General features: G+C 45.3%; 1 protein-coding gene across 5 annotated transcripts in view; it reads right to left on the reverse strand.

Moving 5' to 3' along the window:
- Positions 1 to 17,112, reverse strand: part of LOC308313059 (myosin-11-like) — a 97,629-nt gene that overhangs the window by 31,470 nt on the left and 49,047 nt on the right. For all 5 annotated transcript variants that reach the window (XM_080759941.1, XM_080759940.1, XM_080759944.1 and 2 more), the window contains 17 exons: positions 16,363 to 16,455; positions 16,104 to 16,167; positions 15,583 to 15,681; positions 14,452 to 14,595; positions 13,834 to 13,929; positions 13,362 to 13,480; positions 11,976 to 12,128; positions 11,698 to 11,871; positions 10,291 to 10,464; positions 10,053 to 10,167; positions 9,020 to 9,204; positions 8,568 to 8,689; positions 8,012 to 8,081; positions 6,801 to 6,961; positions 6,101 to 6,209; positions 5,663 to 5,794; positions 878 to 1,084 (listed from right to left, as the gene is read on the reverse strand). In XM_080759941.1, coding sequence (XP_080616067.1) covers positions 878 to 1,084; positions 5,663 to 5,794; positions 6,101 to 6,209; positions 6,801 to 6,961; positions 8,012 to 8,081; positions 8,568 to 8,689; positions 9,020 to 9,204; positions 10,053 to 10,167; positions 10,291 to 10,464; positions 11,698 to 11,871; positions 11,976 to 12,128; positions 13,362 to 13,480; positions 13,834 to 13,929; positions 14,452 to 14,595; positions 15,583 to 15,681; positions 16,104 to 16,167; positions 16,363 to 16,455 — 2,217 coding nt within the window. The remainder of the gene's footprint in view (positions 1 to 877; positions 1,085 to 5,662; positions 5,795 to 6,100; positions 6,210 to 6,800; positions 6,962 to 8,011; positions 8,082 to 8,567; positions 8,690 to 9,019; positions 9,205 to 10,052; positions 10,168 to 10,290; positions 10,465 to 11,697; positions 11,872 to 11,975; positions 12,129 to 13,361; positions 13,481 to 13,833; positions 13,930 to 14,451; positions 14,596 to 15,582; positions 15,682 to 16,103; positions 16,168 to 16,362; positions 16,456 to 17,112) is intronic.

Below are 17,112 nucleotides of genomic sequence, written 5' to 3' on the forward strand. Positions count from 1 at the left end.
TAGTCTCATGTTAAGTGTTCACTAGTCTCATGTTAGGTGTTCACTAGTCTCGCGTTGCCAGAATGTTGCCTCTCGCAATTTCTAAATGCTTCCGTCGTACAGTCTGGAGCAACGGAAGTTCTGATCATGAGTAAAATATAAATGCTTCCATCATACAGTCTGGAGCAACGGAAGCTCTGATCACGAGTAAAATATAAATGCTTCCGTCGTACAGTCTGGAGCAACGGAAGCTCTGATCATGAGTAAAAATGCTTCCGTCATACAGTCTGGAGCAACGGAAGCTCTGATCATGAGTAAAATATAAATGCTTCCGTCATGCAGTCTGGAGCAACGGAAGCTCTGATCATGAGTAAAATATAAATGCTTCCGTCGTACAGTCTGGAGCAACGGAAGCTCTGATCACGAGTAAAATATAAATGCTTCCGTCGTACAGTCTGGAGCAACGGAAGCTCTGATCACGAGTAAAATATAAATGCTTCCGTAATACAGTCTGGAGCAACGGAAGCTCTGATCATGAGTCAAATATAAATGCTTCCGTCGTACAGTCTGGAGCAACGGAAGCTCTGATCATGAGTAAAATATAAATGCTTCCGTCGTACAGTCTGGAGCAACGGAAGCTCTGATCACGAGTAAAATATAAAGCGGAAGTGGAGCCCCCTCCTCCACTTCCGTTTCGTCTTCACAGTCACGCAAATGTATCCTAATGTAAATCAAAATCATCTAAGCATATATAGCTTGCTGCTCAGCAGAAATTGAACTGAAAGAATAAGCTCTAAAGATATTTAGCTTAATTCTTTTGTTTTAAGGGCACATTGGTGTCCAGAGGGCAAGGGCAGGTTATAGCACCCCCTAGTGTCTATCTGTGCACGCCACAGACCTGCATCTGCGTCTGCATCTTCTTCTTGTCCACCAGCAGCGCCTGGGCGCGGTCCTCCTCCTCCTCCAGCCGCGCCTCCATCTCGTGGAGGATCTCCTCCAGCTCCTGCTTCTTGGTGGCCAGACGGATACGCATCTCCTCTGCCTCGGCATACAGCTCCGTCTCCGCCGTCAGCTGCTCCTGCAGCGCCAGCCTCTCCTCGAGGACCTGGAGGAGGAGATGTGCTTATTTAACCACAGGACCTGGAGGAGTGAGATGTGCTTATTTAACCACATGACCTGGAGGAGTGAGATGTGCTTATTTAACCAAGGACCTGGAGGAGAGAGATGTGCTTATTTAACCACAGGACCTGGAGGAGTGAGATGTGCTTATTTAACCACAGGACCTGGAGGAGTGAGATGTGCTTATTTAACCACAGGACCTGGAGGAGTGAGATGTGCTTATTTAACCAAGGACCTGGAGGAGTGAGATGTGCTTATTTAACCACAGGACCTGGAGGAGTGAGATGTGCTTATTTAACCACAGGACCTGGAGGAGTGAGATGTGCTTATTTAACCACAGGACCTGGAGGAGTGAGATGTGCTTATTTAACCACAGGACCTGGAGGAGGAGATGTGCTTATTTAACCACAGGACCTGGAGGAGTGAGATGTGCTTATTTAACCACAGGACCTGGAGGAGTGAGATGTGCTTATTTAACCACAGGACCTGGAGGAGTGAGATGTGCTTATTTAACCAAGGACCTGGAGGAGTGAGATATGCTTATTTAACCACAGGACCTGGAGGAGTGAGATGTGCTTATTTAACCACAGGACCTGGAGGAGTGAGATGTGCTTATTTAACCACAGGACCTGGAGGAGGAGATGTGCTTATTTAACCACAGGACCTGGAGGAGTGAGATGTGCTTATTTAACCACAGGACCTGGAGGAGTGAGATGTGCTTATTTAACCACAGGACCTGGAGGAGTGAGATGTGCTTATTTAACCAAGGACCTGGAGGAGTGAGATATGCTTATTTAACCACAGGACCTGGAGGAGTGAGATGTGCTTATTTAACCACAGGACCTGGAGGAGTGAGATGTGCTTATTTAACCAAGGACCTGGAGGAGTGAGATGTGCTTATTTAACCACAGGACCTGGAGGAGTGAGATGTGCTTATTTAACCAAGGACCTGGAGGAGTGAGATATGCTTATTTAACCACAGGACCTGGAGGAGTGAGATGTGCTTATTTAACCAAGGACCTGGAGGAGTGAGATATGCTTATTTAACCACAGGACCTGGAGGAGTGAGATGTGCTTATTTAACCAAGGACCTGGAGGAGTGAGATGTGCTTATTTAACCAAGGACCTGGAGGAGTGAGATATGCTTATTTAACCACAGGACCTGGAGGAGTGAGATATGCTTATTTAACCAAGGACCTGGAGGAGTGAGATATGCTTATTTAACCACAGGACCTGGAGGAGTGAGATATGCTTATTTAACCACAGGACCTGGAGGAGTGAGATGTGCTTATTTAACCAAGGACCTGGAGGAGTGAGATATGCTTATTTAACCACAGGACCTGGAGGAGTGAGATATGCTTATTTAACCACAGGACCTGGAGGAGTGAGATGTGCTTATTTAACCAAGGACCTGGAGGAGTGAGATGTGCTTATTTAACCACAGGACCTGGCGGGCAGACGAGGAGTGAATTACCATATTGTCGCACGTCCAAACATCAATCTTTCATCAAATTTAGAGGCCCTCATCTATGGAACTCCCTATAGATGCTTCACTTAAATCCTCATTATCCTTGCCAATATTCAAAAAACATCTAAAGAAATATCTTATTTCTTCCTCTCTGTAGATTACATGTTTTACCTTGATGCGTTATATTTTCTTTTGTGTGTTTGTTGTTGTATTGTTTATTTCTGTTTTTTGTGCAGTCTGTGTTTTTATTTATTTACTGCACAGCTGCCCCCCCTTTGACAACTTGTAGACTTATGTACTGTTCTTTATGAACTTTTAAACCAATGACCTCTTCCTACAGGAAAGGATTCCAAATAAGCCAGCTGGCTTCTTCCCTTCCTTGCATTGTATTTTTGTTCTTTGATATGTTATGGTCTATTTTTTGTACTACATGCTAAATAAATAAACCTGATATGTGATTATTTAACCATAGGACCTGGCGGGCAGACGAGGAGTGAGAAGTGCTTATTTAAAGCGCATTTTAACTGCTTTTAATATTTAATATCATATTGTCTATGTCCCTCAAAGTTATTTCTAATGGTTTGAGCCTCAGTCACCGCTCTGATATAACCAGACCTCGTCATTTATTTCTGGACTTTAAAAGCAGTTTTAGCTGCAGTACCACAATGTCCTGAGGTGGTGGGGGTGCTGATATGCAGATTATTTAATATTTGAGTCATTATAATACTGATGCTAGATAAAACCAGGCTCGTTTCCATTCCATGCCAGCTTGGAAAATCAACAATGGCCGACATTGTAAACAAAGTGGAAATGCAAATTTGGAACTGAAGACTGAAGATGAGGAGGAATTATACAAAGTAGGGTGACATTAATGACATCACGATGAGGACAAAATCAGTTGAGCTGTTCCTGAGAGCAATTTCCATTAAAACACCTACAGTATATGATATGAAAGCCTGATTGTTCAAAATTGGTTATTTGTGGGGATAGAAAACACATATGGGAGCTCCAAAAACACAAAATAAATTGAAAAAGTTGAATTTTATGTTATAGGTCCTTTAACCAAGGAACCTATACGGTTCGGTTCAGATTATTTTCAGCACTTTTGGGCAACATCATGTGTGTTACTGTATGTACATCATGTGTGTTACTGTATGTACATCATGTGTGTTACTGTATGTACATCATGTGTTACTGTATGTACATCATGTGTGTTACTGTATGTACATCATGTGTGTTACTGTATGTACATCATGTGTGTTACTGTATGTACATCAGTGTCAACATCATGTGTGTTAGTGTATGTACATCAGTGTCAACATCATGTGTGTTACTGTATGTACATCAGTGTCAACATCATGTGTGTTACTGTATGTACATCAGTGTCAACATCATGTGTGTTACTAACTTACTGTATGTACATCAGTGTCAACATCATGTGTGTTACTAACTTACTGCATGTACATCAGTGCATTTAGTAATGTTCAATGCTCGGAGCAGTCGCGGTGCGACAACGCAAGCGTAATTACGTGAGCACGGCCCCGTGAATTTGTTGCGCGCGTTGCTCGTTACGTGCACACGCCCCCCGCGACTCACCAGACCTGGATTCGGTTTAGCTTTTTTTTTGTTTACGCTTGCGTTGTCGCGCCCCCTCTTGAGAAGACCTGGAGGAGACCTGTCGTTGATCCAGACCAGGGCTGGGCAACTGTGACGATGGCGAGAGCCACTATAGTTCCACACTCACTCCAGAGGGGCCACAGTGCATGTTACTGTCGTAGCAAAAATAGCCGATCTACAAGCTTCAAAACGTGTCGCGTTTTGAACTTTGTAGATCGGCTATTTTTGATATATTTGCTTTTATATTATATTTTGCTTTTTTAAATCAATTTTGAATCCTGAAAAGTAACCTTCTCATTGATTTTCAAATGGATTTAGTTTTAGTTATGATAACTTTATGAACTAAATACAAATTGTACACAAAAATACAATACTACTAATACTAGTCATTATAAGTACTAGTCATTTAATACTAGTCATTAAGTATAATCAAAGCAGGTCATGTTTGCAAGTTTGGAATTGCACCAGCTGAGATCAATACTATCTCATAATATTAACATGCGGGCCGCATTAAGTGAATGTGGGGGCCGCATGTGGCCCCCGGGCCGCCAGTTGCCCACACCTGATCCAGACCCTCTTCAACAGACCTGCAGGAGACCCTACATGCATGAGCATTAATACGTTTCCAGTTACCGAGGTGTGTTTCAGGGAGATGAGACCCTACATGCATGAGCATTAATACGTTTCCAGTTACCGAGGTGTGTTTCAGGGAGACCCTACATGCATGAGCATTAATACGTTTCCAGTTACCGAGGTGTGTTTCAGGGAGACCCTACATGCATGAGCATTAATACGTTTCCAGTTACCGAGGTGTGTTTCAGGGAGACCCTACATGCATGAGCATTAATACGTTTCCAGTTACCGAGGTGTGTTTCAGGGAGAGACCCTACATGCATGAGCATTAATACGTTTCCAGTTACCGAGGTGTGTTTCAGGGAGATCTCTACATGCATGAGCATTAATACGTTTCCAGTTACCGAGGTGTGTTTCAGGAGACCCTACATGCATGAGCATTAATACGTTTCCAGTTACCGAGGTGTGTTTCAGGGAGATCTCTACATGCATGAGCATTAATACGTTTCCAGTTACCGAGGTGTGTTTCAGCATTAATACGTTTCCAGTACCGAGGTGTGTTTCAGGGAGACCCTACATGCATGAGCATTAATACGTTTCCAGTTACCGAGGTGTGTTTCAGGAGACCCTACATGCATGAGCATTAATACGTTTCCAGGTACCGAGGTGTGTTTCAGGGAGATATTAATACGTTTCCAGTTACCGAGGTGTGTTTCAGGGAGAGACCCTACATGCATAAGCATTAATACGTTTCCAGTAGGGTTAGGGTTAGGGTTAGGGTTAGGGTTAGGGTTAGGGTTACCGAGGTGTGTTTCAGGGTGTGTTTCAGGGTGTGTTTCAGGGTTACCGAGGTGTGTTTCAGGGAGATGAGACCCTACATGCATGAGCATTAATACATTAAGTTACCGAGGTGTGTTTCAGGGAGATCTCCTTCAGCTCCGTTTCATACTTCACGGCCACTTCTTTGGCCGACTTCAGCTCCTCCTCTTTGACGCCCATTTCCTCTTCCTGGCGCGTCACTTGCAGAAGAGGCTTGACCTGTAAGTCGAATTATTACAATATTGATAACATATCCTAAAACAGAGATTAAAATAGGGTGGATTTTGCATCCCAAAACGCAGTTTACAGTGAAGGGACGCAATGAACTTTATTCTACTTTATTTTGCTAGCTTTAGTTATAATAATCATTTCTTCTTCTGTTTTCTACATGAATATAACCACATTATAACCATATAAAATGAAATAGGAGTTAAATGCTGCAGTTTGTAAAAAAAAAATGTCCCTGGGACTCATTACATTGATATTGAATGATAATAATAATAATAATAATAATAATAATCATACCTTTGTGAAGAGCCTCCACCACTGCCAGTTTCTGAGTTTGAGGTAGGCGGCACAGTTCCTCTGAATGACTTTCATTGCCGTCAGCTGCGCTTGCCTCTTAGCAAATGCCCTTTAAAAAGAAACCACAATTAATTTATAAGTCTCTTCTCTGCTTGCTCTCAACGAAGGCGGTCGCCTGAGATGTAAAGAGGTGAAGTTTTGGCGCTGCGCAATTCTATCTATCTATCTATCTATCTATGTCGGGTGCAGTACTTAGTTTAGACAGTATTTGGTTTAGACTAGTCATTGGGTTAGACCAGTCATTAGTCCTACAACTACAACCCATCTCAAAACCTCACCCTAAACCTAACCTCCGACGGGGCAGCACACTTAAACCTAACCTTAACCCATGTCTAACCAATGACTATAGTCTAAACCTAACCTCCCACGGGGCAGCACACCTAAACCTAACCTTAACCCATGTCTAACCAATGACTAGTCTAAACCTAACCTCCCACAGGGCAGCACACCTAAACCTAACCTTAACCGTAATGTCTAACCACTGACTAGTCTAAACTAAGTATGCACCACTCTATGTCAACGTTTCTTGTCTGTTGTTCCACATCACACACACACACACACACACACACACACACACACACACACACACACACACACACACACACACACACACACACACAAAGATGTGTTGTTTTCTCACTTCCTGGCCAGGAAGCCTCTGGCCTGGGACTCGAAGGCGATGATGACCACGGTGATCTTCAGATCTCTCTCCTCCTCCAGCTGAGCCAGAACTCCGGTCCGGAAGAAGATCTTACTCTGGCCGATCCTGTACAGGTTGGGGTCCAGGTCCAGATGCTTGATCTATATACGCACACAGAGTGAGACATGTTAGAGAAATCTGTCAGTGAGCACTTATAACATAGTTGAAACAACAATAATGAGACAGACACAATTCAGAGTTTCAGAGTATTGGAATAAATGTATTCGAATACGGAGACAGCAGTGAAGCGTTACAATGGAACACCGTACTGACTCAACACATCTCAGTCAGGCTTCAGCTTAAATACATTATTACGCCCCACCCCAGGGGTAGGTGGGTCTTTAACACATGACATCAGAAGACCCCTCCAGACCACACATGTCACAGGTCACAAGTTTATGATGTCCTTAAATGTACAAGCATTCCACATTTCCTTGACATTTCCCCCATTTATAAGAACTCAAAACCAATATCACAACTCTCCGGATGTAGAAGTAGGCCCTGAAACGACCCTGAAATCACATATCAGGTAAAAAAATCCTACAAGGCTCTCTTTAAGTCTTTCAGAGCAACCGCCCTCAGGCCTACGTTACACAGCGTCACCACGTTACCGAAGTAAACATTCATCAAAGCATTCCACATTTCCTTGACAGACGTCACTTTGATCTATGCGCACACAGAGTGAGACGTCACTTTGATCTATCTATACGCACACAGAGTGAGACGTCACTTTGGCATGTGTTCCTACCATAGTGACTGGAAGCAGAAAGTATTCATGACCATGTTTATTAAGGTAATACAGTCTAGGTGAAGTTGGGCCCAAATACATGGACCTCTATGGGGCTATGGGGTTTTTTGGGCCCAATGACAGCGCCACAACAGGCCATTATATGAACTTTCAGGATGTCCCGATTTCCTTAGTGGCTTCACGAAATATCTGTCTGACTGCCCCCCTGGTTAAATATCTGTCTGACTGCCCCCCTGGTTAAATATCTGTCTGACTGCCCCCCTGGTCACTACACACATTAGTGCCTAGTCCTACACACTGTCATCACACACCGCATAACTCACTGCCCCCCTGGTCACTACACACATTAGACACACTGTCATCACGCCCCCCTGGTCACTACACACATTATTGCCTCATTTACCATGAGGCAGCAGGCTTGTTTGCCATCCATGAATCCTTTGGGAATAGCACTCGCAGCCAGGATCTCATAGCTGTGGAGAAGAGAGAGAGAGAGAGAGAGAGAGAGAGAGAGAGAGAGTGAGAGAGAGAGAGAGAAAGAGAAAGAAAAAGGCCTCATTATTGGACTATAAACATATCATTTCAATGTTATTTCTTGTTGTTACTATGAATAATTGTGCATACTTTTGAACATGTTTGTGTATCCTTTGCCTCTGATACAGCCTAGAAGTTGTGATGTTTTGTTAAAGCTTAAGATTTTGGGTAAACAAATAGCTGGACTATAGCTACGACATCATCACAAGGTATAAGCACACAAAAGCCCAACCTGTACCACTGTCCAGCCAAGTCACTCACTCACTCAGTCAGTCAGTCACCCAGTCAGTCACCCAGTCAGTCAGTCAGTCAGTCAGTCAGTCAGTCAGTCAGTCAGTCAGTCAGTCAGTCAGTCAGTCAGTCAGTCAGTCAGTCAGTCACTCAGTCACTCAGTCACTCAGTGAGTCACTCAGTGAGTCACTCACCGCTGGCGGTATTCCTGGAAGAGGATCCTGTTTGGGAATCCTTGTCTGCAGATACGGATTCCTTCCAACACGCCGTTACACTTCAGCTGGTCCAGCACCAGGTTGGCATCTAGCTTCCCTGCCTATGGGATCACAGGGTTCATAAGGAATTAGTATTTATTCTAGCTTCCCTGCCTATGGGATCACAGGGTTCATAAGGAATTAGTATTAGAAATCTATGGGCTGTATTTTGCGTGTCTTAAGTACCAGGTCTTATTCCCTAACTTGAGCAAACTAAAGACCTGAAGGCGTGGTCAATGCTCTTTGGCCACTCAGAATAGCCACAATGGCATTGATCACGCCTCCAGGTCTTTAGTTTACTCAAGTTAGGGAATAAGACCTGGTACTTAAGACACGCAAAATACAGCCCTTTAAATGTTGCTGCCAAAAACAACACCGGGGCGCATTCTTACCCTCTTCTCGTGGTTGGGGATGATGCAGCGGACGAAGTTGGGCTGCGTGTTGTGCAGCGTGGTCATCAGCTTGGTCAGAGACTCCTTGTAGAGCTGGCCCACGGTCCGGAACATCCCCTTCTTGGTCTTGGAGCCGGCGCCGTCCGACACCTTGGCCATGGTGTCCAGACCCACCACCCGGTCCGCTGTGAGGGGACAGGGTAGTTTAGTGTTATCTGTCCGCTGTGAGGGGACAGGGTAGTTTAGTTCTATTAGCCATGGTGTCCAGGCCCACCACCCGGTCCGCTGTGAGGGGACAGGGTAGTTTAGTTTTATCTGTCCGCTGTGAGGGGACAGGGTAGTTTAGTGTTATTAGTCATGGTGGTGTCCAGGCCTCTGTCCGCTGTGAGGGGACAGGGTAGTTTAGTGTTATTAGTCATGGTGGTGTCCAGGCCTCTGTCCGCTGTGAGGGGACAGGGTAGTTTAGTGTTATCTGTCCGCTGTGAGGGGACAGGGTAGTTTAGTGTTATCTGTCCGCTGTGAGGGGACAGGGTAGTTTAGTGTTATCTGTCCGCTGTGAGGGGACAGGGTAGTTTAGTGTTATCTGTCCGCTGTGAGGGGACAGGGTAGTTTAGTGTTACTAGTCATGGTGTCCAGGCCTCTGTCCGCTGTGAGGGGACAGGGTAGTTTAGTGTTACTAGTCATGGTGTCCAGGCCTCTGTCCGCTGTGAGGGGACAGGGTAGTTTAGTGTTATTAGTCATGGTGGTGTCCAGGCCTCTGTCCGCTGTGAGGGGACAGGGTAGTTTAGTGTTATTATGGGTAGTCGTCGTCTACTACTACTACTACTACTACTACTACTACTGTTACTACTACTACTACTACTACTGCTATTGCTACTACTACTACTGCTACTGCTACTACTACACTACTACTACTACTACTACTAAGTAATCAATATCACAATATTGAGAGGACGATACAATATATATATCACAGCGTTATATATCTCGGCGATATATATATACAGTATATATATTTCGATAAATATCTCACCGTCTTTCCAGAGGTCTTGCACAAAGTTGCTGGAGGAGGCGTTGAGCAGAGTGGTCACGTTGTCGTTCAGAGGGTCCATGTTCTTGGTCAGCCAGTGATCTGCGTTGTAATCCACCTGAGAGCGACACAGACACACCACAGAACAACATGTTGTAATCAACCTGAGACCAACACAGACACACTCATTCATTCATTCATTCATTCATTCATTCATTCATTCACTCACTCACTCACTCACCTTCCCTGCGTAGTGAAGCACAGAGAACACCGTCTTGCTCTTGAGCTGTTTGGGCTTGGCGAACTTGAGGTGGTTGGCGTGCGTGTTCATGAGTTTCTCCACGAAGGACACGTCTGTGGCTTTGGGGAACCAGCACTCTTCGTCCAGCAGAGCCAGGATGCCTGGAGGGTTGTTCTGTGGAGAGAGAGGAGGTATATAACAAAATACATACATAAATGGATGCGCCTGGGACGTATCCTCAGTGATCAAGTCCCGACTTACGTCCCAGTAGCTACCCTCGATAAGTCCCATTAGGGAAAAACCAGGGCCACACAATCCATTCCTCCTGAACTACTCTGCCGGGACTGGGAGGTACCATTCTGGCACATGGAAGGACTAGGCTCTGTGGGTTGACACCTGTCCGGGCCCCTCCTACGTCTCACCAGGTCCACTCCTGCTCTCACCAGGTCAGGCCCTGTGCGTTGCACCAGACTCCCAGAGTATAGAGTAGACTCCACTAAATGTATAGACACCTTTCAGGGGACGTTGTTTAAACCCATTCTGACCTGAGATCAGATTCTATAAATGTTCTTCTACATCCTGACAGTCTTCTGAAAAAGCTATGTTTCTATATGTCAGTCGTTCTTCGGTTTTTCAAAAATAGCAGACCTACAAGCTCGTAGCGCGCCGTTTTTTTTACTACTTTCCATTGGTTCAATATTTTCGATTGAGTTATGAGGTTTCCTCCAGACAGCTACGATACATCATATCAATGTGTTTGTGTTCACACAAACACGCCGTTGTCCGTTCATTGTCAATGGCATTTAATGTTTATTTTATAGGATCCTAAAGCTGGACTTACAGGAGAGGCTAGCGTCCCTACAAGAATACATTCTTAGTGGCTTATAGATAGATAGATAGATTTATTTATTTTTGTGTCATGCACCAAAGGCGCCCAGCCCACATGGGCTTACAGGACACACCATATCATTACATTCAATATTGCATTGTGTACAATAAACAGATATGTTTTGTAGATTTTTTTTTTTCTTTTTTTACACAAACAAAACATTCCGCCTTATTTCCCACGCCCTGCATAAAAAGTCTGCCAAAGCAAAAGTACCTTTCCTAAAACAAAATTCCAGTTTTTCATAGTCCTCCAACCAGAAAAAGTCAGCACAGATGGTTGTCATTTTACAAAATGTCTTAATTCTTCATATAATGGGCAGTAAAACAAAAGATGAATTTCATTTTCAATTTATTTTAAATCACACACTAGACAGACTCTGTCCTCCTCAGGAGTACCAATGAATCTACCTGTTTCTAAAGCTAATGGTAAGGTCCCAGAATGCAGCTGTGCACAAAAAGATCTCTGACTTTTGGATATATTTTGTGTAATTTTGTGTATTTTGTGTAATTCCCACTCACCGGCCTCTCGATGAGTTCGATGCAGGGGAGCAGGTCGAGGCCGAAGTCGATGAAGTTCCAGTCGATGCCCTCCCTGGAGTACTCCTCCTGCTCCAGGACGAACATGGTGTGGTTGAACAGCTGCTGCAGCCGCTCGTTGGTGTAGTTGATGCACAGCTGCTCGAAGGAGTTGTCCTGAGAGAGCGAACAGTTTTCGTCTTCGTTTTAGTCGACATACACAACGGATGAGAGCTCAGTGATCTGTGACTCAACACCTGGTGGTCACCAACGGTCATTACCTCAAAGATCTCGAAGCCGGCGATGTCCAGGATGCCCAGGAAGGAGGCTCCCTGCCGCTTGGTCTTGTCCAGGGCCTTGTTCACCTTGCCCAGGAGCCAGCGGAACAGCCGCTCAAACATCGCCTTCGCCAGGGCCTCGATGGCAAAGTCAGCCTGGCAAACAGACAGGCAGACAGACAAGACAGGCAGACAAGACAGGCAGACAGACAAGACAGGCAGGCAGGCAGGCAGGCAGGCAGGCAGGCAGGCAGGCAGACAGACAGACAGACAGACAGACAGACAGACAGACAGACAGACAGACAGACAAGACAGACAGACAGGCAGACAGACAGGCAGGCAGACAGGCAGGCAGACAGGCAGGCAGACAGACAAGACAGGCAGACAGACAAGACAGGCAGACAAGACAGGCAGACAAGACAGGCAGACAGACAAGACAGGCAGGCAGGCAGGCAGGCAGGCAGACAGACAGACAGACAGACAGACAGACAGACAGACAAGACAGGCAGACAAGACAGGCAGACAGACAAGACAGGCAGGCAGGCAGGCAGGCAGGCAGGCAGGCAGGCAGGCAGGCAGGCAGGCAGGCAGACAGACAGACAGACAGACAGACAGACAAACAGACAGGCAGGCAGGCAGGCAGGCAGGCAGGCAGGCAGGCAGGCAGGCAGGAAGACAGGCAGGCAGGCAAGACAGGCAGGCAGGCAGGCAGGCAGGCAGGCAGGCAGGCAGGCAGGCAGGCAGGCAGGCAGACAGACAGACAGACAGACAGACAGACAGACAGACAGACAGACAGACAGACAGACAGACAGACAGACAGACAGGCAGACAGACAGGCAGACAGACCTGTGATTGGCATTTTATTGAATACATTAACACAATTATTGATTGTACAGGAAAGTACAGTTCAACACAAGGTCTGCTGAGAGGATTTAAAACACAAGAAAGCACTCGTTTCCATTGGGGTCCTTCATATTCAATTCATCAGCTCAGTGGCCTTGTGGTTAGAGTGTCCGCCCTGAGACTGGGAGGTCGGGGTTCGATCCCAAGGCCTAGTCACTGGTACATAAGAAAGGATTGTTTTTTTTTTTTTACTATTTTGAAAAACATTTTCGAATAGTTCAACTAGCCAATCTACATTGACACATTGTGAGCTTGTAGACTGGCCATTTTAACTATTAAAAAATGTTTTGCAAAATAGTAAAACAAGGCAAAGAAGTTTAGGGATAAGGGGTTTAGCGGTGACGAAAATGGAGCCCAACGTCTCTTAGCTTAACTGCAATCTAAGAATGACAGAACACTGTGTTTTCACAGTGTTCTGGAACATGTCCCAGGACAGCACAGCTGTCTTCTGAACCACCTCTCTGACCCACTTTGACCCGGGTTTACCTGCTCTTTGGTCTGGGCCTTCTGCACCACCTCTCTGCCCACTTTGATGCGTGGCGTCAGGATGGCGCGGGTGAAGTCTGTCACGTTGATGCCCTGCAGATGGCAGACCTTCTGGGCGGCTGAGGAGGGAGACGTATAGAGTCAGTAACTCAGTATACAGATAAGGGTTAGGGTTAGGGTTAACCCTAACCCTGAGGAGGGAGACGTATAGAGTCAGTAACTCAGTATACAGATAAGGGTTAGGGTTAGGGTTAACCCTAACCCTGAGGAGGGAGACGTATAGAGTCAGTATACAGATGAGATTAAAGACGTGGTGCTGAGGAGGGAGACCTATACACAACATATACACATATTCTAGCGTGATGATTAAATGTAATTAAAATGTAAATAAGGACAACTAATCAATGTGGGCATAATAATATGTCTTCAAGTATGTGTAAATAATAAATATAAAGACCGTTCAGAGTCTAACCTGTGTTGTCTGGCATGGCGGCTTGTTCCTGGTTCCTCTCTTTGGTGAACACAATGTTACCCAGCTGCATTACAGAGGAGCACACCTTTAAGATGCCTGGAGAGAGAGAGAGAGAGACATAGGAAACACATTACCGTGGAGCACACCTTTAAGATGCCTGGAGAGAGAGAGAGAGAGAGACATAGGAAACACATTACCGTGGAGCACACCTTTAAGATGCCTGGAGAGAGAGAGCGAGAGAGAGAGAGAGAGAGAGAGAGAGGGAGACAGAGAGAGAGAGAGAGAGAGAGAGAGAGACACACAGAGAGAGAGAGAGAGAGAGAGAGACATAGGAAACACATCTGAATCGCCAGAACATATTTTCTTAATGGGCGTGGCTAGCGATTCAGGGCTGGAGCCAGGCTACCATCCCATTGGCCAGGCTACCATCCCATTGGCCAGGCTACCATCCCATTGGCCAGGCTACCATCCCATTGTAGCCCAAATTAAATCAGAGCTAACGGTTCCGTAGCGACTCTCTCCTCCACCGTGAGGCCCATGACGTACTGACTCTCTCCTCCACCGTGAGGCCCATGGTCTTACCGACTCTCTCCTCCACCGTGAGGCCCATGGTCTTACCGACTCTCTCCTCCTCCGTGAGGCCCATGATCTTCATGGCCTCCATGGTCTCCTCGTACATCTCGTCGTCTTCCTGTCCAGAGATCTGGACGTTGCCGGCGCTCAGGAAGCGGTAGTTCTTGTAGTCCTCCAGGAGCAGCTCCTCTGGAAGACCAGGAGAGGAAGAGACAGAGATTTACAGAGACCACGGTGTGTGTGTGTGTGTGTATGTATGTGTGTGTGTGTGTGTGTGTGTGTGTGTGTGTGTGTGTGTGTGTGTGTGTGTGTGTGTGCGTGCACTCTCGTTGACTCCGGTTTGTGTAGCAGTATAATCAATATGCATATGTTTGATGTCACAAGATTTCAGCTGTTTAACTAATTTAATTAAACATAAAGCATAATACGAGTAAGACGCGCGAACGCAGATCGTAAATTGCAATAACAACTCACAACAAACAAATCACTGGCCCCTTTTGTGCCTATATATGGAGCTGAGTGGACCTGGCCCCTTTTGTGCCCATATATGGAGCTGAGTGATGCAACACACTCCATATTTGGATAGCGGGACAGACAGACAGACAGACAGACAGACAGACAGACAGACACACAGACATGATCTGCTAGGTCTCATAGTAAGTGCTCACTGTGTTCGCAATTAACAATTAAACAGAAGCAATCTGTTAGCTGAGCTGACTTGTTTTGGTATATTCCTCAACCATTAAACCCTTTCAACCCGACATGCTTGTATACAGAATGTATAGAACTGAAGTAAATAGACATTATAGGAAACATTGTCCCCAAAACATTTTCATACATGAGTTTGTAAATCCATATTTACACTATTTGTTGTACAACATAAGGTGGCTTAACCCATTCTGGGCGGGAACCCATTTTGGTGTTTGGTGCATCATGTTATGCTTTAGCTATTGAAAAATAGCAGATCTACAAGCTCATAGCGCGCCACCGAGTGGCGCGCTACGAGCTTGTAGGTCTGCTATTTTTGAAAAATCGAAGAACGACTGACATTTTTAGAATCTGATCTCAGGTCAGAATGGGTTAAAGTTACTAAAAGAAGAATGGAGTAAGTTGTACTTACCGCATGAATCTGATCTCAGGTCAGAATGGGTTAAAGTTACTAAAAGTTGTACTTACCTTTGAGCTTGTCCTTCACCCCAGAGATCATGTAGTAGAAGATGTGGAAGGCTCTCTCTGTCTTGGCCTGCCGGATGCAGCGAGACTTCTCCAGCAGGTCTGAGGTCAGCCGCTAAGGACCACAATACACATGCACAGTGCTCTATGCAAAACACAGTGACACACACACACACACACACAGTGACACACACACACACACACACACACAGTGACACACACACACACACACACACACACACACACACACACACACACACACACACACACACACACACAGTGACACAAACACACAGTGACACACACGCACAGTGCTCTATGCAATACACAGTCACACACACACACACACACACACACACACACACACACACACACACACACATCACGCACACACACACACAGTGACACACACATCACGCACACACACACACACGCACAGTGCTCTATGCAATACACACACACACACACACACACACACACACACACCACGCGCACACACACACTGTTACAAGACACGAGGATACAAGTTTCAATGTTGGCTCCAACGATCCATCCGTTCACGTCAAAGTTGATACGGATGAATTTACCCTGCAGGGAAGATATGACGACGCAGAGGTTAGAGGTTAGAGGTCAGAGGTTAGGGATGGAAAGACGCTTTATACAAGATTCATAAAACACAAGCAAAACCGTCCTTCATACCATTAATAGACACTTTGAAATCTGGTGTCACACTCAGACATAAATAAAAAATAAAAACGTTCTCCTGCGTGTGGGAGAACTCACGAATCGAGAGGAGTTGTCGTTTTTGATGGTCTTGGCGTTTCCGAAGGCCTCGAGAATAGGGTTGGCCTGCAACAACTGCTTCTCCAGCTCTCCCTGGTTTGGACATATACGGTGGGTTGACAGAAATATTAACATTCAACGGTAACAACGTGAACCGTTGCATTGGTGTAACAACACACCGATGCAACTCCTCGCAACAAGACAGTTTTAAGGACATGTCACATGATGCAACTCCTCGCAGCTGCCATTGGTGGATAATGGTTTAATGAAACTATACTGTGCAACTACTACTAAGGTTTGAGCCCAACAATGAAAAGTGGAAAAATACATTTCAAAGGTAAATTAATACTATTTTTTTTTTTTTGAGGGAGCATTTCCGGTTGCCGTAGCCGACTGCCGTAGGCGTCGTTGCTTAAAGTCGACTATTATTATGGTCCTATGACTTGGAACAGCAGCCTGTGAACCTGTTCTGGTTCCGTTTGGGTCCAATAGTCTCATTCTCTCATATCGTGATTCGTGACAATTCAAATCAATATGTTGATTAAATACCTAAACATCTCTTTGTGGATGTTTTCAGCAGTATGAAATATATATATATATATAGCGCTAAAAGGTTAACACATTCCAGCTGAATGTAATTAAGAAGGAATTACAGAGAAAAGTTCAATCATTTCACACATTTCAGCTGCGTTCGGGGAGCATGGCTATGGGCTGATTAAGCAGCCTTTCATTCGCTCAGTGTTGTCTTAA

Source organism: Protomyctophum bolini, assembly GCF_963924005.1.
Source record: "Protomyctophum bolini genome assembly, chromosome: 3".
NCBI lineage: Eukaryota > Metazoa > Chordata > Actinopteri > Myctophiformes > Myctophidae > Protomyctophum > Protomyctophum bolini.